The sequence below is a fragment of the Megalobrama amblycephala genome, linkage group LG19 (assembly GCF_018812025.1).
Source record: "Megalobrama amblycephala isolate DHTTF-2021 linkage group LG19, ASM1881202v1, whole genome shotgun sequence".
In the NCBI taxonomy this organism is placed as follows: domain Eukaryota; kingdom Metazoa; phylum Chordata; class Actinopteri; order Cypriniformes; family Xenocyprididae; genus Megalobrama; species Megalobrama amblycephala.
The window spans coordinates 35217103-35238607 of record NC_063062.1 but is presented as its reverse complement, the minus strand read 5'-3'; the positions used below and the strand labels follow the sequence as shown (position 1 = coordinate 35238607).

Sequence of the window (21505 nt, the reverse complement as noted above, 5' to 3'; positions counted from 1 at the left end):
ATATCAAATGTTTAAACTGAGAAAATGTATCATTTTAAGGGAAAAATAAGTTGATTTTAAATTTCATGGCATCAACACATCTCAAAAAAGTTGGACAAGGCCATGTTTACCACTGTGTGGCATCCCCTCTTCTTTTTATAACAGTCTGCAAACGTCTGGGGACTGAGGAGACAAGTTGCTCAAGTTTAGGAATAGGAATGTTTTCCCATTCTTGTCTAATACAGGCTTCTAGTTGCTCAACTGTCTTAGGTCTTCTTTGTCGCATCTTCCTCTTTATGATGCGCCAAATGTTTTCTATGGGTGAAAGGTCTGGACTGCAGGCTGGCCATTTCAGTACCCGGATCCTTCTTCTACGCAGCCATGATGTTGTAATTGATGCAGAATGTGGTCTGGCATTGTCATGTTGGAAAATGAAAGGTCTTCCCTGAAAGAGACGACGTCTGGATGAGAGCATATGTTGTTCTAGAACTTGGATATACCTTTCAGCATTTATGGTGCCTTTCCAGATGTGTAAGCTGCTCATGCCACACACACTCATGCAACCCCATACCATCAGAGATGCAGACTTCTGAACTGAGCGCTGATAACAACTTGGATTGTCCTTGTCCTCTTTAGTCCGGATGACATGGCGTCCCAGTTTTCCAAAAAGAACTTCAGATTTTGATTTCAAAATGTCTCACTTTCAACATCTGATATGTTATCTATATTCTATTGTGAATAAAATATAAGTTTATGAGATTTGTAAATTATTGCATTCCTTTTTTATTCACAACGTTTTTGGAATCGGGTTTGTAAAAATTAAAATTACAGAGAGAGAGAGAGAGAGAGAGAGAGAGAGAGAGAGAATCAAGAAAAGGCTTGTTTTGAAAGATTGTATGTTGAATGTTGATTTTTTTTGTTTCACTTTTCCTTTAACTTTTGTTTTAATGTATTAAATGCTTCTAAATTTATATATGCTTATACATAACATTTAGAATGCCTATACATTTTATCTTATGCAGTATTGTTTCTCAAGTACATTTATCTTGGTTTTTAGATAAATCCCACACACTACTCGATGATAGATAGATAGATAGATAGATAGATAGATAGATAGATAGATAGATAGATAGATAGATAGATATTAAACACAATCAGAGATATATATTATATGCCTCTTTTTATTTACATAGATAAGTATAATCTGATAAAGATAAAGAAAAAACATGCATATACATGAATCATGCATGTGTATATTGTATTTTTAAATTTTTTTTTTTTTTTTTTTTTTTTTTCCAGACAGAATTTACATAATTAATGAATTCTGTTCTTTCTCTTGTGCAGGCCAATAGCTATATTTTTATCTCATGTCATGTCTCACGTAAATTTCCACTACGCTCATCCATAAAGTAAAGCTTCGATCAAATCCCTCAGCCCACACTACACAGTCGGGAAACATTTACAGTCTGCTTTGAGGCTTCATTAGCATATTTCTGTATCAGGAGCTTTCTCTATCTAACTAATACAAAGGTGAAACTATCTCCACCGAAAGAAAAAAGAATCATGCCTGCCAACACACCGGAGACCTGGAGAGACGTTGAAAAACTACGAAGAGTCTGTATCGCATACAAAGTTTGGAAGAGAAGGGAGGAAATCAATAGTGCAGTATGCAGATTGTATACGCTTCGTCTGTTCCTCTTCAATTTACAGTAAATAGCCAGAAAGCCACAGCTTTGAGCACATCACTTTCACATGCAAGGGTCTCATTTAATGTTTGCTAAGAAAGCCAATTCAATGTGCACATTCAATTCTTCAGAATAAAGACTTTTTTTTTTCCAAATAAGAAGCAGGTTTAGTGGGAAAGACAACTGAGCTTGTTGCTCTGACGGCATTTGAGTAGCTTGAGGAAGGTCTCCATCTTGTGGGCGTCCTTCTTGAAGCAGGTGAGTAGGTTGTAGTCCCTGAGGACAGACTCTAGCACCTCTGGAGACTGTCCGTCGTATGGGGCCAGCGTCTGCTCGATGGCGGACGAGGATGTCAGAATCCCTTCATTCAGCATCTGATGGGGAGAAACTGGCATAAAATGATGCACATACACAAGGCAGCAAAGTGTGAGATGCTGTGTTCATATTGATTTACCTTGCGGATGAGGACCACCACCCCCTGCTCAAGGCTGAGCAGTTTATCAGACACCCACTTGGTCTTGTTGAGCAGAGCGTCGGGGGCGTCGTCGTAACGATCAAGAGTAGTTTGCAGATAGAGCAGGGGTTCCATCCACGACTGCACCAGAATCAGAACCGAGTGAAGGAGCCATGTATCCTGCACAAAACACATCGAAGATGTCAAAGGGCTCTAGTTATGAAAAATCCAATGTTCAATGATTTTTTTTTTTTCATATAAAAGAGTTTGTGACAACATACTGCAACCTTTAGAACTTCTTCAGTACAAAAGGAGCATTTACTACTACGCTCTTAGAAAAAAAATAAAATAAAAAATCAGTTTTAAAGGGGTCCTTGATTACAATTTCACTTTTTTACTTTAGTCAGTGTGTAATGTTGCTGTTTGAGCATAAACAGCAACATCTGCGAGGTTACTCAAAGTTTAAAAGAGATATTTTCTTTTACAGAATTCTCTGTTTAAGGACTACAACAAACGGCTGGTAGGGACTATCACTAACCCTAAAATTTACAAACACACCACCCCCGAGAACACACAACAAAGGGGGCGGGGCCATGTTGGGCTGCTTTAGAGAAGAGGAAGAGTTGTTGTAGTAGAGTGTTGTTGACATGCCGTCATTTTACGCCGGACTGCTTCACAAACGAGGGTCAATTCAACACAAAAGATTAACATGACGACACATGCTAATGGATGAGTTGAATCAACTCCACAGCAACTACATAAATTTATCCACTAACCATTCAGAAACGTCCAGTTTCATTCTAAAAGTTGTAACTTCTTCCTGAGTTTCTCCATCAGTGTCGACTCCGGTTTGAACAATGTAAGGCTGAACACCGTTACTGACAATCCTCATTTTGGCTGCGTGAGATTCTCCAGCTTTGTTGTTGTTGTTGAGCTGTTAAAGCTCTGCCCTCTTTCACTATTTTTGTTTAGTTTTTGAGCACAAAAATTATTCTCGTCGCTTCATAACATTGAGATTGAACCACTGTAGTCACATTGACTATTTTAGTGATGTCTTTCTGGGCCTTGAAATTGGTTATACTGTCCATAAGGAGGTCAGAAAGCTCACGGATTTCATCAAAACATATCTTAATTTGTGTTCCAATGATGAATGATGAGGGTGAGTAATTAATGACAGAAATTTCATTTTTGGGTGAACTAACCCTTTAAAAGTTTCTAAATATGAAATGCCTGACAGAGGTTAAAGTTCTATATAGATCCTTTTCTTCTAAGAGTCCATTCACACAGAACGTGTTTTTGCTGTTATAAATGCGAGACGCTGTCAATGAAGCGGAGACAAAAAACAAAACGCAAGGTCTAGAGATGCGTTTTTTTAGAAGGTAAAAGCTTATTTTAACTTTAGTGCAGCATTTTTAGAACAATGCATCATGCACGAGACGCTGCTAAAGACATGAGCGCAACGGTAAAACACGTCCGTCTAGTGCGTTTACATTAAAAGACAATAGAAAAGTAGCACAGTGGAATGGAAAAATGCATTTTGTGTGAAGGACAGGTTCACAGAGCGCATTTTGCTGCTAAAAAATGCGAGACGTAGGTCAGTGGAATGACAAAAATGTGAGGTCTAGAGATGCGTTTTTTGAAAGTTTAACTTCTTTTAACTTGAGCAACGCTTTTTTAGAATGCCATTGCTGTCTGGAGTCGCGTACTGTCTGAGTAGGTACTAAATTTGATTTTACTTTGTAAAAAAGTATGTTATATATAGTATGCATATGGGTAGTATGAATGAAATTCTGACGTACTGCATCCACCATGTTGTTACTGTCATGTGACCTACCAGCATCAGTTGCGTCGCTTTACTTCCATTCATAAATTCCCTCCCGTGGCCTCACGGGATAGTAAATTGTCCACCGAATGCTCACTTCAGAACAGTGTTAATTTCGTTGACGAATAATTTTCGTCATAATTTTCGTCAACGACATTTGATTTAGACACGATGACTAAATAAAAATGCGTTTTGAATGACTAAAACTATGACTAAAATCTACTCTAATTTTCGTCAACGAATAAAAACGAGACGAAAATGAAAGAGAGGGGCGATTTGGGAAGATATCCAGTCAGAACTGCTGTCCTGTGTGGAAGATGCGCACATTTGAATTGTAATGTGCTGATCTAACCGCGGGAAACGCGGCGCTGTTGCGCGCTCTACAGGCTCGCGCAGCAGCACATCTGACTGCTGCGCAATTATTGAATGGCGCATATTTATGCCATGCTATTGCTTATAAGCTAATGTTGATGAATCATGACAATGTTTACTACACGATGTTTATATGGTAGCATGTCACCCTCATGAGCAACCTGCTACAGTGCAGACTGCAGACATTTCAGTATAAGAGTGTATTTCGGGATGGTTTATAATTATTATTATTATTTTTTTTCCTGGTCATTATTGTTATTTTGTTTAAACAATAAACTGTATTTAATTTAATTTCTATTTAATTCACAGTAAACTACTGTATCTTCTGTCACAGGAAGGAAAGACTAAGAACATTATTTGACACATTAGTCAATATATTTTACAAGTATAAGGGTTATTAAAGTTAACTAAACCTAAAACCAAAGAAATCTTCATTACTTGATATAAACGTTAACTGAAATAAAAAAATAAATATATAAAAAATGTAAACTTATTTTATTGCATAGTTTCTAAGCTTTAGCTTAACCTGAGGTATTAAAATAAACAGAAATAAAAACTTATAGACATTTAAAAGCAAAAACTAAAAGACAAAGAAAGCAGGAAAAACTAAAAATCAAATCTAATAAAAAAAAAATAAATGAAAACTATAATAGTAGCCTACCCCAATGATAAGTGTGTCAATCCCTGAAAAGTACTGAATTTTGCTCTTTTGCGTGTTTTTGCACTTGAACGGTCAAAAACCATCCGCTTTGGTGAGCAAAGTGGGTGAACATAAACAGTTTGGATAATATCAGATGTACCTATATCAGTGTATTGGACCTGTGGAAGCATTTTTATTGGAAATGCTTAATGCATCACAATTTAACTAAATTAGATTTTAGTCGACTAATTCTACTGTAGATTTAGTCAAAAGACTATGACTAAAACTAAATCAAAATTTGCTGTCAAAATTAACACTGCTTCAGAATCTCTGCGGAAATAGGATGTCACTTTTCACCTACTTTTTTACTATGTATTTTATACTATGTATTCGGACTACTATGTTGGTGTACTTTTTTTGCATACTATGGTCCTTTCCCAAATGGCACCCTAAACACTCGTGGTCTTCCTACGAGTCCGAACTTTTGTGATGTAATGCCGCAGGAAGAAGACTGTTGCGGAGCTCGGCAAAAGTGTGCATTGAGGGTGCATATCGACCGCAAAGGGGGCGCTCACGAGCACCCTTCTGAAATTTAAAATAACAAATGGGACACCCTATGGTCTCATGGACTTAAGGGACACAAACGCAGCAGCGCAACGGTTAAAGACGTCCATCTAATGCATGTTTACATTGGAAAAAACAATGGAAAAGTAGCACAGTGGAATGGAAAAACATGTTCTGTGTGAATGGCCCGCTGCAAAAATGACACTTTCTGACTTCAGAAACACAAGTGCATTAAAGGTGCTAAAGAGGTTCTTTTTGTCGACTGAGTTTTTGAAATGAGCGCATGGGTAAGAACAACCCCCCTCCTTCACAGCTCATTTAGAGGGAACGCCTCCCAAAACCCGTGCACGAGTATCGGAACACGAGTGTTTACCACCGGCATTCGCTGTGTTATTAAGCCGGGCACACATTTAACGACTAGCTAAAACATTCTGACTATGCTCAACATACAGCGATTGTTTCCTGCTCCTGAAGCAGATTTATATACTTTCACATGGAATTTGAACACCGACTGTAATCGCAGACTGAAAGCAACTGGCTCTGACTGGACGCGTTTGAGCGCGATCAGTCATAAGTATCAATTTACATTCATAATCGGCCTTACAATCGTTAAGTGTGCGCGCGACTAAAAGCCGTGGATTCATTATGTCGGACTCACCGCAGGTAACTCATAATCTGCAGTTGTTACTCCTGTCTCCTGACAAAAACATTGCATGCAGCGCCTGTGGAGTGTGGAAAGTTACTGGAGCGCACAGCCGCGCGTCTCTCACATGGATCGTCATGGCAGTGATTGACAAGCCAGAGGGCCAATCGTTTACGCGATGATCGCGTAAACGATTGGCTGATGTTTTTAAGGCCCTACCTCGTGCACAGATGATGTATATTAATATTATTACTTTCAGTGCACCTAATAAATAGTCTTTTATCAGTTAGTAAAGACAGTTTAAAGTAATATTGCAAAAATGTATCAAACAAAACATCCTCTTTAGCACCTTTAACACACAATCACCTGCATTTTCAATGAAGAATATTTGGTTTCAGAAACCAGCCCACCAAGTCATGGTGAATTATTCCTAAACACTAGAAAAAGATATACACAAATCCAGTTAGCAAACAACAACCGATAAGAGGTTTGTTACGTCAGTTTGACCTTAACGTTTCAGAGTTTATTTTGTGAACTGTGAGGCTGTTGTTGAAAAATGAGGCATCAGAAACTATACTGGACATGACAGGAAACATGCAAAACTTGATTTCACATGCGGAAAGGGCATTTACAAGCACAGTCGTAAAAAAAAAAAAAAAATGTCCTGTTTAATACTAAAGGTCAGAGAGAGGTGGAAATGACATAAACAAATATGACTGTTTTTGACTTAGCATTTTAAGTGTTTTTCCAGTTATAAACAAACAAACACATAATGTGACCCTATTCACAGACTCCAAACTTTAAATGCTGTGAATACAGTAGTCAAGACTACAGCCTTCATAAAGCAGCACACTCGAGGTTACGGAAGGGTTATCCATTTTCAATGTTTTTGCAATTATTTTTATATATTGTAGCTCCAGATGAATTTTCAGAGACTGTAAAATGTCTATATCAAATGGAAATATGTGTCTACTTTGGCTGCGTACAGTGGTTAGCGTGACAAGACTCATTACCTAGAAAGAAGCTAAAGCACTTTGCAGGGAATGTTGAAATCTATTTTAGCAGGTGGGGAAAAAAGATATATTGAAAAGAAAACAGCCTATTTAGTGATGGAGGCAATTTTGTTCTAAAGACAGGTTAGTCTCTCAGTTGAAAGAGCTGTCTCACAATAGTACATTAGACGAACAAGACAGCCTGTAGTCGCAGTCTTTCGCACAATACCAGTTAAACAGAGTTCATTTGTTCAGGGCTGGAAAACATGGTTCGAGTGAACGCTTCACAGTGAATGCGTAACCTGTTTTCAAGTGCATGGATGCTGTTTAAGGAGAGTAACATGCATATTCTCAATACTTCAAGTGGCATTTCAAGAATAACACCAGCAATAAATAAATAAATAAAATAAAACAATAATTAATATATTTTTCTTATATTCTTCTTCTTCTTTTTTTTTTTTCTTCTTTTTTTATTTTCTCTTGTTGCACAGTCCAAATATATCCACCCAGTGGTTTTTTTACAATCTCAATAATTCATAAGCACTGTCTCAGAACGCCCTGTTCTAAGATTGCTCTCACTGTGACGTAGAATTGCGCTAAGCCCCACCCACGTGGTTTGATTGACAATCTGGTTTTGGCATAGACCCCGGCCTCGGTGATCTGTAAACCATCCTCCATTGTTTCAACGACAGCCGGTAATGTCTCCTAAGAAACATAAGTGTTCTGTTGTGGGATGTAATAATGAATATAGTAGTTTTCACTTACTTCCGACATTAGAGCCACTGAAAACGCAGTGGACGGATTTTATTTACGAAGGAAAGGCGCCACTCAAAATTCCAAAATACGTTTATGTTTGCGCGAATCATTTTTTGACTGACTGTTTTGAGAACGAGGGTCAATTCAAAGCAGGTCTTGCTTCAAAGTTAATCCTCAAGTGTGGATCGTTGCCTACTGTTCGCGATCCAACGTCACCTCCAGAAGAAGTAAGTGTATTTAATGTTTTTTGAGCAAATAGTCATTTCAGTCGATGTCAGCCAATTCAATAACAAATGCGTCTAAAGTTGTTGTCGTCGTCGTAGAATGTCTGTGTATATAATTTAAACCTTGTTTGTATAGTGTGTATCCACACGTATATATATATTTTTTTAAAGATATTGTATTAAAAACTGTGTATGTTTACTTAGCAAACGTTATCACAGTATTTGTGTTTGTAGTTTCAAAAAATTGCGCGAACGTTATCACAGTGTGTGTGTGTGTGTGTGTGTGTTGCACATCCATAATTGCAAAGGGGATGCGATTAAAACTCTATAAGTACATAAATGTATCAAATAACCATTCAGAGACGTCCTGCTCCATTCTCAATTGTGTTTCTTCTGCCGGAGTCTCTTCATCATCTGGGTCTGATTCCGGTTCAAACATGTACGGCTGAATGCCATACAAAACAGCGGGTCTCTCACTCTCAGCCATTCTGCTTTTACCGACTGTTTATTGCCATAGGTATGCAAGTTACGCCCTCATCCAAAGGCAGGGCGGGGATATGCAGCTCATTTATATTTAAGGTGGTACACACCAAAACAGCTCTTTTTAAAACAGGCCCCAAAAATGACATTTTCAAATGGTTATAATAAATTAACTGTGGGGTATTTTGTGCTGAAACTTCACAAATACATTCTGGGGACACCCAAGACCAATATTACATCTTGTAAAAAGGGGCATAATAGGTGCCCTTTAAGATTATTTTTGTCACCCCACTGCATTGTTACTTCTTGTTTTTATTTGTAAACCTGTTTATATCTTGTTAGATATATGCTTAAAAGAGAGAGGGGGGGGGGGGGGGGGGGACTATTTGTTAACTGGATAAATAAATAAACCTAATTCAAGATGAAAACAAAATGTTTTCTTTTATGAAATCTTAATCTCTCAAGTTAACAGTTTTAAGCATGTTTAGATTATTATTAGTGGAAAGCAAGGGAAAAAAAACACAGATTAAGACACTATTTTGCAATGTATAGCCTTATTTAAAGCTGCAGTCCGCGATTTTTGGCCCTCTAGTGGTTAATAAACAGAATTGCACACGTCTTGCAGAAGAACATTGTAGCCGGAGCTACTTTTCTCTGTGTATGTCTATGGCAAGTCACGCAGTTACTGTGATACTCTGCGGCGGGTCCTACCAGTCCGGTCTGAAATAGTCTGAATATAAACACTTATTATAAGTATACCATAAAAATACCAAAAAATAGAATGAAATATCAAAATTAAGAACTAGATACGATACTTATCAAACAAGCTAAAACTTGTCTGGGAGGCTGAAAGCTCTCAAATCTATAAGGCTTCTCACTTTACAGCACAAGCTTATACGCTGCAAAAAAAAAAAGATTATCTTAGAATTTTTGTCTCGTTTTCCAGTACAAATATCTAAACATTCTTAAACCAAAATACATTTACTTGACAAGAAAAATGATTTACGATAGTAAGTCGTATTTTCTGAAAAATGTGTCAAAATAAAGTGAGTTTATGCATAAAACACACACAAACAAAATAATAAAATAAAATAAAAAATCTGCCAATGGGGTCAGAAAAATAAGATTAATTTCAAAGGAAAACGAGATTTTTTTCTTACCCCTTTGGCAGATTTTTTTTTAAATTATAAAGTCACTTAATTTTGATATATTTTTCAGATTTTTTTTTTTTTTAAGTTGTTTTTATTTTTTGCTTAATAAATGCACATACTCAGTAATAATTTATTTATTTATTTTTTAAATTTTTTTTTTTTTTTTTTTTTGCAGTGTATAAGTGTAACGGAGGTCAGCTCGCAGGTCACACGTGTCCACTGAATTTGTTTTGCACTAATCAGTTGTTCCACAAGGTGGCAGCACTGGCCTGGGCCGTTGTTTCACAGTAGAAAACGAAAGTAAAACGGAACAACAACAATAAAATACCGTGCAACAACAAGTGACACCTTCACTATCCATCTCTAGTGTGAGGGGGTTATGAGAGAGCCGCAGCTGTAATTTAAAAGAATTCAGACACATTTTTATCTGTCATAACTTCTGGAGAAAAATAGAGCAGACACTGGACAAAGATGAAACTTTCTAGAGCGCATGTGTTGACCGCCTGCATTCACGCGTGCTATCAAATGGAGTATACTTTGAAAAGCTATGCATTCGACTGTATGCATATACTAGTGTATGCTACATATAAAAAAGAAGTATGCTTTGGGCGTTTTAGCTTGTTCGATATGTATGATCATATCAATTTCTTAATTTTGATATTTTCTTCCTCATTTCCATTTTTTTGCAGTGTATTTCCAATTACTAATCAATGAAACACACAACACTAAGGTGACCCACTCCCATCTCCTCACCGATATCTGCTGAATCTCGCTCTTGGAGCCTGGGATCGGGAAGGGCTTGCTGTGGCACACGTTTCCTGCCTGATTTCTTAAAGTATGCAGAGGGTACGGGACAAACATCTCCTCCTGTTGGACACACAGTAACAAGAGTTGACTGCACTGTTTGTTCATCTGTTTTAAGGGTTGTGAATGTGTCATTTAGGCTACATTCAATTTGACTAATTTAAGAGTTTCAGATCAGTACCAATAATTCACGCACACCAGGTGGTAGAAAAGCCTTCCATATAAATATCTGAATGGAGATTTGAAATGAGAAATGAAATTATACCAGTGTTCTCTGCATGTTTTCCCACTGCGAGGAGACAATCCACCTAAGAACGGTGAAATAATCTAACAAGACTGATAGGCATCTCACAGTGTTTATAATGAGTCTGATTATTCATTAAGATTATAGTCTCATTAATTCAAAGTCATGCACACAGCCGGCAATAATGAGGCAAGGTTGATTAAATGAAAGAAAACTTGCTATCAGTTTGGGTAATAATATCTCAGCTGATGAGATGAAATTGGTTATCTGATTCTGTTGATTTTTTTTTAGAAGAATATTGATTATCAGTATGAGTAGATTGTCTGCTTAATATCTGCTAACACTTTATTTTGATGCTTCCCAACAGACATTCTGCTGACTATAAGTGACTTTGCAAGTATGTCAACTTATTCTACTAACCATAACCCTAAGCTAACAGTCTACTAATACTTTAATGAGAGTGAGATGACATGTACAGTTGCATGAAAAGGTATGGGAACCACTTGCAAAATCTGTGAAAATGTGAATTAGTTTAACAAAATAAAAGATCAATACAAAATGCATGTTATTTTTTATTTAGTACTGTCCTGAGTATGATTTGTTACATAAAAGATGTTTGCATAAATCCACAAGAAGCTTAATTTATTAAAATAACCTTGTTCAAAAGTTTGGGAACCATTGATTCTTAATACTGTGTGTGGTTTCCTGGATGATCCATGACATTTTTTGTGTTGTGATGTTGTTCATGAGTCCCTTGTTTGTTCTGAACAGTTAAACTGAGCTCTGTTCTTCAGAAAAATCCTCAAGGTCCCGGAAATTCAAGCATATTTTGCATATTTGAACCCTTTCCAGCAGTGACTGAATGATTTTGAGATACATCTTTTCACACTGAGGACAACTGAGAGACTCAAACTCGACTATTAAAAAAGGTTCAAACATTCACTGATGGTCCAAAAGGAAACACGAGGCATTAAGAGTCAGGGGGTGAAAACTTTTGAACAGGATAAAGATGTCCAATTTTTTTTTTAGTACTGCCCTTCGGAAGCAACAGAAGATACTTGCATGTTTCCCGGAAGACAAATTAAGTACAATTTACCTTGATCTTCAAATTCAAAAAGTTTTCACCCCCGGGTCTTAATGCATCGTGTTTCTTTCTGGAGCATCAGTGAATATTTGAACCTTTTTTAATAGTTGTGTTTGAGTCCCTCAGTTGTCCTCAGTGTGAAAAGACAGATCTCAAAATCATACAGTCATTGCTCAGAACAAACAAGAGACTCATGAACAACCATCACAAAACAAAACAAACAAACAAACAAACAAACAGTTGTGGATCATCAGGTAACCACACACAGTATTAAGAATCAAGGGTTCCCAGACTTTTGAAAAGGGTTATTTTCATAAATTCAGCTATTTCTTTATGTAAACATTGTTTATGTAAAATATCTTACTAAAGTACTAAATAAAAAATAACATGCATTTTGTATGATCTCTCTTATTTTGTTAAAATTATTCACATTTTCACAGATTCTGCAAGGGGTTCCCAAATTTTTTATGCAACTGTAGGTTCAACGTTACTTATAGTCAACAGAATATCTAAAGGGGACCGTCAAAATAAAGTGTAACCAAAAAGCATGCAGAGATTTAGCAACATTTCATCTATCTGCAAACTATAATACAACTTAATATGCTGTAATAAATAATTTCATATGTTGTGCTACACAGTGAACATGTAAAAAAGACTTAAGTTAATAGTAAAGATCAACAGACTTTGATTGACAGAGATGGTTCACTCACAAAAAGAGTGCACGACTCTTCAGAGACACGGTAGATGAGCTCTGCATGTTGGATGACGCGATCTAGAAGTTTCTCTTGGGAGATTGAAGTACAGTGGGTGAGAGATCCCGTCTCGTCCTTGCAGTCCAGAGGAACGGCATGAGAAACCCAGAAGCGCCACAGAGACACACAACACAGCCAGACCTGCAGAACTAATGAAACACACACACACACACATGTGACAAGATCACTTTGGTGAAGAAACATGCTCTGTTTAAGAAATATTTTTGCTTCTGTAGACTGCATATTTGAAATATGTTTAATAAGCGAGCACTGTGTTCTTTACAAAGTATGCAGTTCTTTCAGGCTATAGCTGTAGGCAGATTTCCTTGCAAAATCTAATAACGATCTGGAGTCAATGTACCTTTAACCCTGTTCATTTTGCACAGATAGTTTTGCCTGTATTAGAGGCACGCGCTGTCTTTATATAGCAGTCAGAGGTGTTCTCAGAGATCCATAGATTCATGAACTCACCTGCTTGAGTGTAAGAAGAGACCTGGCCTTCTCCTCAGACTCCTTCATATGCAGGCCTTTCACCTGAGATGTGAAAGATATCTCAAGAATACGAGAATAGATGAGTAATGCCACCAAAAATAATCCAGTTTTTATTAATGAATGGGAAGTTACTAAAAATATAGCTTCCCAAGATACAAACAACTTATTTATAGCTACAGTCAAGCTATGCATTTAAATATTAGTAAAACAAGTAGTTACAAGAAGTATGCTTATACAGTATATGTTATATATATATATATATATATATATATATATATATATATATATATATATATATATATATATATATATATATACAGTACAGTCCAAAAGTTTGGAACCACTAACATTTTTAATGTTTTTAAAACAAGTTTCGTCTGCTCACCAAGGCTACATTTATTTAATTAAAAATACAGTAAAAAACAGTAATATTGTGAAATATTATTACAATTTAAAATAACTGTGTACTATTTAAATATATTTGACAAAGTAATTTATTCCTGTGATGCAAAGCTGAATTTTCAGCATCGTTACTCCAGTCTTCAGTGTCACATGATCCTTCAGAAATCATTCTAATATGCTGATTTGCTGCTGAAGAAACATTTAATGTGTACAATTGTACAAAATATTTGTGTACAATATTTTTTTTCAGGATTATTTGATGAATAGAAAGTTCAAAAGAACAGAGTTTATCTTAATCTAATCTTTTGTAACATTATGAATGTCTTTACTGCCACTTTCGATTGATTTAATGCATCCTTGCTGAATAAAAGTATTCATTTCTTTTTCAAAAAAATAAAAATACAAATTCTTACTGACCCCAAACTTTTGAACGGTAGTGTATAATGCTACAGAAGCTTTGTATTTCAGATAAATGCTGTTCTTTTGAACTTTCTATTCATCAAGGAATCCTGAAAAAAAAAGTACACAACTGTTTTCAACATTGAAAATAATCATAAATGTTTATTGAGCAGCAAATCAGCATATTAGAATGATTTCTGAAGGATCATGTGACACTGAAGACTGGAGTAACGATGCTGAAAATTCAGCTTTGCATCACAGGAATAAATTACTTTGTCAAATATATTTAAATAGTACACAGTTATTTTAAATTGTAATAATATTTCACAATATTACTGTTTTTTACTGTATTTTTAATTAAATAAATGTAGCCTTGGTGAGCTGACGAAACTTCTTTTAAAAACATTAAAAATCTTAGTGGTTCCAAACTTTTGGACTGTACTGTATATACATACTTTAGGGGTCCAATTATCACTATTAACTAACTATTATCTGGGACTTTTGCCTTGATAAACTCCTAATTACTGCTTAAGACAGTTGTTAAGTTCAGGTATTGATTAAGGGATGTAGAATATGATCATGCATAATGAGGCATTATTATATGCTTTATAAGTACTATTACACAGCCAATATCCTAGTAATATACATGCTAATAAGCAACTATTTAATAGTGAAAATTAAAGTGTTACCGTAAATGTAATGTATATCTTGATATCTGTTTTTTTTTTTTTGCAATGCATTTGTCTTGAACCTGAGATACATGTCTGTCTGCAAAAGCATGGCTTAAACTAGCACAGGATTTCTACTCCTGGTTTACTTCTTTGTTTTATAGGCATTGTTCACCCCATAATTAAAATTCTATCATTATTTACTCACCTTCATGTTGTTCCAAACATTGCGATAGTGTTTTCTTCCCTACTGTGAAGTATATCTGAGGGAAACAGCTTCTCAAACAAGAACAAATGTAGGGCGGGGCTTGATTTTGTCCCTGGGGAATTGATTGGATGGTTGTGGTTTGCTATTGGTGGATGTCATGTGAGTGACAGGTTGGCCTCGCTCTCAACTAGTTCTCAAATAGTGAGAATTGGACCCTGAAATAAAGTGTTACCAAAAAAGCATGTTTTAGTTTTGATTTTTTTTTTTTTTTTTTTTTGTAAGCTTGAGGTTCTCTTGCATCCTATTATCATTGTAATTTATTTCCTTCTTTTTATTGGATATTTTATATGATTAATATTTCTTCAAAGCATTTTTTCTTGCCGTAGGGAAGCAGGCGATCGTGTTCCGGTTGCCGTCTCTTTTGAAGAGACGAGGTGATTTGTCTCTGTGATTTGCGAGTTCTTCAAAGATCCTCTCGTGTGTGTAGATGCTATAGGCTGCCAGCCAGAAGAATCTCTCTCAGAACATAATCCACATCGGGATACCGAAATAATGCCGTCGCAGGTGGGCGGCGGACTTCATTAAGTCCTGAACATTGCAATTCTCTTCTCGATTATGATGTGTCCTACATATTTGAGTCCCCAAACCACACAAATGTGGCTTAATCCAATTTGAGCATTAAAAGGGATGGATTGAGTCTGTAAATTTCAGAATTAAGCCCACTTTGTTGGGCTGATTCACATTACAGTGGAACCAACAGACATTATATTACGGCTGTATCGCTGTGTTCATCTATTTATGTAAACCAAAGCACCTACTCTATAATAAGGGTTTAATATATGCTACATTTTCAAGGCAAAGCCGGAATGTTCCAGAAAATCTCTTCGTTTCAGCACAAAAACGGAAATGTCCTTGGCAACAAACAAGTTAATATCTTATTATTTGCAAAACTTGTGCTGCCCTTCACTAAATTGACTTCAAATGGGCTAAATTAATTGAAAACTCAGTTCTTAATAACAGCTTCTATATCAATCTGTCTTGTCCTTTCTTTGTCCTTTGGGACGTTTGCAACGAATCAGTGATTTTTAGGGGTCACAGCAGTTCACTTCATAGTTTTAAAGGGTCTGTCTCAGTGCCAATGAGAGTGGGAGGCCGAGAAACTGTAGCTGTCTAAAGACTCTCACTTACGCAGGTCGGACGTCAGAGAGCCGTTACTTATTCACACATCTTCCTTTAGACACCTGCAGCCCAAAGCGTTTTATCACCTGTCCGGCAACACACCCACCCAAACCATTCAAACCTCTTAATCTCTTAATCTAGTCTTAATCTCGGTCCACGTGTCAGTTTTCATCTCATTAAAATGCAGTTTTTTTTTGACTAGGGCAAAAGGTGTGCTGACATAAATATACTACATAAATGATTATGTAAATAATTGTCTTTGTCCTGTTTTCATGTACAAATATCTTACAGTAGCAACATTCTTAAAGTCCCCCTGAAATAAGTTTATTCCTTAAAACTTATCTTTGATAACCAAAATGACATATTTATTCTTTTTTTTTTCTGTGAAAATAATTTCTTCATGCCTTAAAATAGCTTGAATATAACTGTAAACCCTTGCTTCATTTAGTATTGCATGCATATGCAAATTAGCCCCGCCTCCACTGAATCTCGCCTGCTCGGACTACCTGATCCACTTGGTCGACTGTAGTAAACGCTACACATGTGGAAAAATATTGGTTTAATTCAGAAACTAGAAACTTTTGTCTTATATTGAAGCATTTTAAAAACACCACACAGACATTTGAGAAACATCATGTTTTTTCTTTCTTTTCTTTTTTTAACCACAGTAGGTTTTTAAATCAATATATATTTACTTGAGAAGAAGTCTTGTTTTCTGAAATATTTATCAATATTAAGTGGGTTTATGCTTAAAATAAGAATATCTGCCCAGAAAAAAAAAAAAAAAAAAAAAAAAGCATCTTGATTTTAAGAATTTTAGATATTTGTACTAGAACAAAAGACAAAAAGTTTTGCAGCATATGCAAATATAAATATGTTGCAATCACACATTTACTTAAATTATTGCAAATAATAATTATTTTTCTTAAAAAACAAACAAATAAACAAATACATTTAAATGGTCCATCTACCCTTTATACTGTTCACACCTTTCTTTTGTTGATAAATATAGGTAATAATGGTTTTGATTTCTAGGTTGTGAAATATAAAATAACCAATAGACAAACATATATTTATGTCCAGCTGCTCAATTTTTTGTCTCCCTTGTTGTTTTCTTTCAGAAAATAATCATATTCATAAAATCAGTTCACACTGTGATCAAGTTCTGCCACACATAAACCCTTTTTTGAAAATTAATAAAGCAAAATAACTGTCTTGAACATCAACAACAAAAGTTAATGTAATAAGGTGTAGCAAACTGTGCAATTATTTAATTAGCACCAGCTATTATCTCCCAAAAAAATAATTACAAGGTCAAGCATGTCCTGCATTCACTAAGATCAAAGCAAAACGTTTAATGACAAAAGAGATGCAACTTCAAGACCCCCTATAGGTGAGGTTCGAACACACAACCAGAGCCCAAAATGGCCCAATGCCATGTCAAATCCAAAGAGACCAGACTGAAAGTCAGCAAACATCAAATCCTGAAATAAATTTCAAGCCAAACTGGACAGAATTTGAAGGTTTGAAAAAAGAAGAAGAAGAAGAAGAAAAAAGTTAACTAGGTGATCACTAGGTGGCTCTAAAAAATATACTAAATACAACAGTTCACGTAAAATTGAAAATGGGAAGAAGTGGATTTATAGAGAGATTAAAACTTTAGGCTAAACAGAGCCAACATACTAAAAAATGCTGGGTTAAATATGGACAAACCCAGGGATTTCACCCAGCCATTTTTTTCAACCAATTTTGGATTTATTTTTGTAGCCAGCAATATATTACCATAGTAAAAGGCATGTTTTTGCTCTCCCCCAAATAGGGGCAAATTTGTGGGGTATTTTAAGCTGAAACTTGACCAGACCAAAGACTTATATTACATCTTGTGAAAGAGGGCATAATAGGTGCCCTTTAACCCAACCTGCTGGGTTTGTCCATATTTAACCCAACTTGGGTTGTTTTTAACCCAGCATTTTTTAGAGTGAAAGACTATAAAATAACACAAGACGTGTCACTTATTCCAATATGGCGGTATAAGTTCCGCCTTCTAAATCTCTCCAACAGTGTAGCATTAGCCATTAGCCATGGAGCATAGCCTCAAACTCATTCAGAATCAATGTAAACATCAAAATAAACACTGTACTTGCTACATGCTCCATGACGAACACTTTGTAAAGATCCATTTTGAGGGTTATATTAGCCGTTTGAACTTTTTTTTATGTTGTTTAAGGCAAGCGCGAGCTCTTGGGGCGTGGAGCACGAGATTTAAAGGGCCACACACCCTGAATTGGCTCATTTCTAATTATGCCCCAAAATAGGCAGTTAAAAAAAATAATAAAAAAAAAATCTATGGGGTATTTTGAGCTGAAACTTCACAGACACATTCAGGGAACACCTTAGACTTATATTACATCTTTAAAAAAAAAGTTCTAGGGCACCTTTAAGCTTCCTAAAACTTTTGCAGTCTTTATTTAAAATGCATTTTTTTCCTGAAAGTTTGAGTGTCATTATAACCATAATGAGGCTATTAAAGCAACTAGTGAGTAGATGAGTTTACATGATGATGTTTAATGTACCCGGCGGCAACCCCTGTAATCTCATGTAGCCACTTGTTAGTTTTGGCCTACAACAGCACTCTATTATGCAACAACATAAGCATATTTATTAGATTTTATGATGTTCTTCTAACCACCAAACCTCACAGGTATGCTCAGATCAAGGTGTAAAAGTCGATACCATCCTTAAGTTCGACAGAAAAACGTACTTCAAGACTTTGTCCCAAACAAACAAATTAATAAATCTTAGCTTCATAAATACCTCTAATTTCAACCTGTGTTTATTGACACTCATATCCAATGAACTGCCAATGTGAACTTGAGTGGGGGAGAAGGAGGTTATCAAATCAGCCTTTTCAAGCATCCCCAATAGATAAAGTCTGGCCCGGGCTAATTCGTGTCAAGGAATGGGTGACATGCCCTCTCCAGATGTGAAGGGTGCAAAGAGACTCGATTGCAGAGCCACTTTATAGCCCTGAAGAGAGCCTCAATTGCAGAACACACATGAATATTTATTATTCCCCGACGTTCATGGCCAATTACTGCACAGCTTCCTCTCTTTCCTTCCTATGTTTGATTGACATGCTAACTAATCAATCTGGCTGCTATAATTAAGCTTCATTGGGGGTTGAATATAGTGTGTGTGTATGTGTGTGTTGATAGTAATTTACATTAATTCAGGTTGGCACATTTGAAGCACAGCCCACCAATAAATAAATAAATAAATGATAATAAAGATAAAGATACTTGAAAAGAATATTGCAAAAGTCTTAAAGCATCTCAGCTGAGTTGCACAACAAATATAACACACACTCTAAAAAATGCTAACATTTATTAATAAGTTGAACGAATAATAATTAAACAATAAAGATTGGTAACACTTTATTTTAAGGGTCCAGAATAATGCATTAGTTAAGCATTAGTTAAGAATGAACACACTAGTAATTAATGATTAACTTTACATTGTAAGGGTCAGAATTATGCATTAGTTATTCATAAATAAACTAGTAATTAATGATTTACTTGTTCACAATTATGCATTAGTTAAGCATGGACATAATAGTAATTATTGATTAACTTAACATATAGTAGGGCATATTATCTATCATTTACAAATTATTAAACATTTGAAAGATACACATGTATGCTATAAATAAACAAAAATAACCTAGTAATTAATGATTAACTGAATGTACAGTAAATGCCTTTTAGTCATTATCTACAACTTAATAAACCATATATTATTTTTGTGTAGTGATGTAATTATATTTCTGTGCCATTCTATTAAGTTAACCGAACAATAAACTAGTAAGTATGCTTAATTACTGATGGTTTTGCAGTTAAAAATTGCTAAAATAGTATAATAAAGACAATTTGACCCCAAAAGTGAAAGGTATATCCACATTAATTATGGCACTTACTAGTGTGTTCATTCTTAACTAATGCTTAATTGTGAACAAGTTCATCATTAATTAATGCTTAACTAATGCATTATTCTGGACCCTTAAAATAAAGTGTTACCTAAAAATGTGTTGAATTGCTTATTAATACACTTAAAAACAACCCAAGTTGGGTTAAATGGACAAACCCAGCGTTTGGGTTAAATGTCTGACCAACCTGCTAGGCAGTTTTATTTAACTCAACTATTGATTAAAAATGACGATATGGCTGCTAATACCCAAAATATGTTGGAAATTAAGACACATAATTACTAGAGGCAACAATAATAATCAAAAGGTGAACATTTATTACACTCTAAAAAATGCTGGGTTAAAAACAACCCAAGTTGAGTTGAAAATGGACAAACCCAGCAATTGGGTTGTTTTAACCCAGCGGTAGGGTTAAATGTTTGCCCAACCTGCTGGGTAGTTTTATTTAACTCAACTATTGATTAAAAATGACGATATGGCTGCTAATACCCAAAATATGTTGGAAATTAAGACACATAATTACTAGAGGCAACAATAATAATCAAAAGGTGAACATTTATTACACTCTAAAAAATGCTGGGTTAAAAACAACCCAAGTTGGGTTGAAAATGGACAAACCCAGCAATTGGGTAGTTTTATTTAACTCAACTATTGTTTAAAAATTACTGTATTGCTTAATTAAAATGAACCCAAAGTATGTTGGAAATGAACATTTATTAATGTTCAATGAATATTTATTAAACAATAAACATTTATTAAATTGCTTATTAATAAATTTATATTAATAAACTATTAAACTATTACATTTATATTAATAAAATATTAAAGCTTATTAATAAACATTCACCTTTTGTCTATTATTGTTGCCTCTAATTGCATCTGGTTTTTAATTTCCCAACTATTTTGGGTTCATTTTAAGCTAGCCATATAGCAATTTTTAAACAATAGTTGGTTTAAATAAAAACTACCCAGCAGGTTGGGCAAACAACCCAACCGCTGGGTTAAAACAACCCAATCGCTGGGTTTGTCCATTTTCAACCCAACTTGGACTGTTTTTAACCCAGCATTTTTTAGAGTGTAATAAACAATTTAATAAATGTTTATTATTTAATTATTATTCATTAAACTTATTAATAAATGTTAATTTACAATATACTTTGGGTTCATTTTAAGCAAGCAATACAGTAATCATTAAACAATAGTTGAGTTAAATAAAACTACCCAGCAGGTTGGTCAGACATTTAACCCAACCCTTGGGTCAAAACAACCCAATCTCTGGGTTTGTCCATATTTAACCCAACTTGTGTTATTTTTAACCCAGCATTATTTAGTGTGTAAATGTTCACCTTTTGATTATTATTGTTGCCTCTAGTAATTATGTGTCTGATTTATAATTTCCAACCTATTTTAGGTTCATTTTAAGCCAGCCATAAAGTAATCATTAAACAATAGTTGAGTTAAATAAAACTGCCCAGCAGGTTGGGCAAACATTTAACCCAACCGCTGGGTTTGTCCATTTTCAACCCAAC

At 35.3% G+C, this 21505-nt stretch overlaps 1 protein-coding gene across 1 annotated transcript; it reads right to left on the bottom strand.

Annotated features, from left to right (window-relative positions):
* Positions 1–1166: 1166 nt before the first annotated feature.
* smtla (somatolactin alpha) lies at positions 1167–13352 on the bottom strand. The gene is made up of 4 exons (XM_048168743.1): positions 12605–13352; positions 10516–10629; positions 2119–2298; positions 1167–2038 (listed from the first exon to the last, which is right to left on the bottom strand). Exons 1-4 carry the CDS (start codon positions 12887–12889, stop codon positions 1832–1834), a joined length of 786 nt encoding a protein of 261 aa, XP_048024700.1. The 5' UTR covers positions 12890–13352; the 3' UTR covers positions 1167–1831.
* Positions 13353–21505: the final 8153 nt, after the last annotated feature.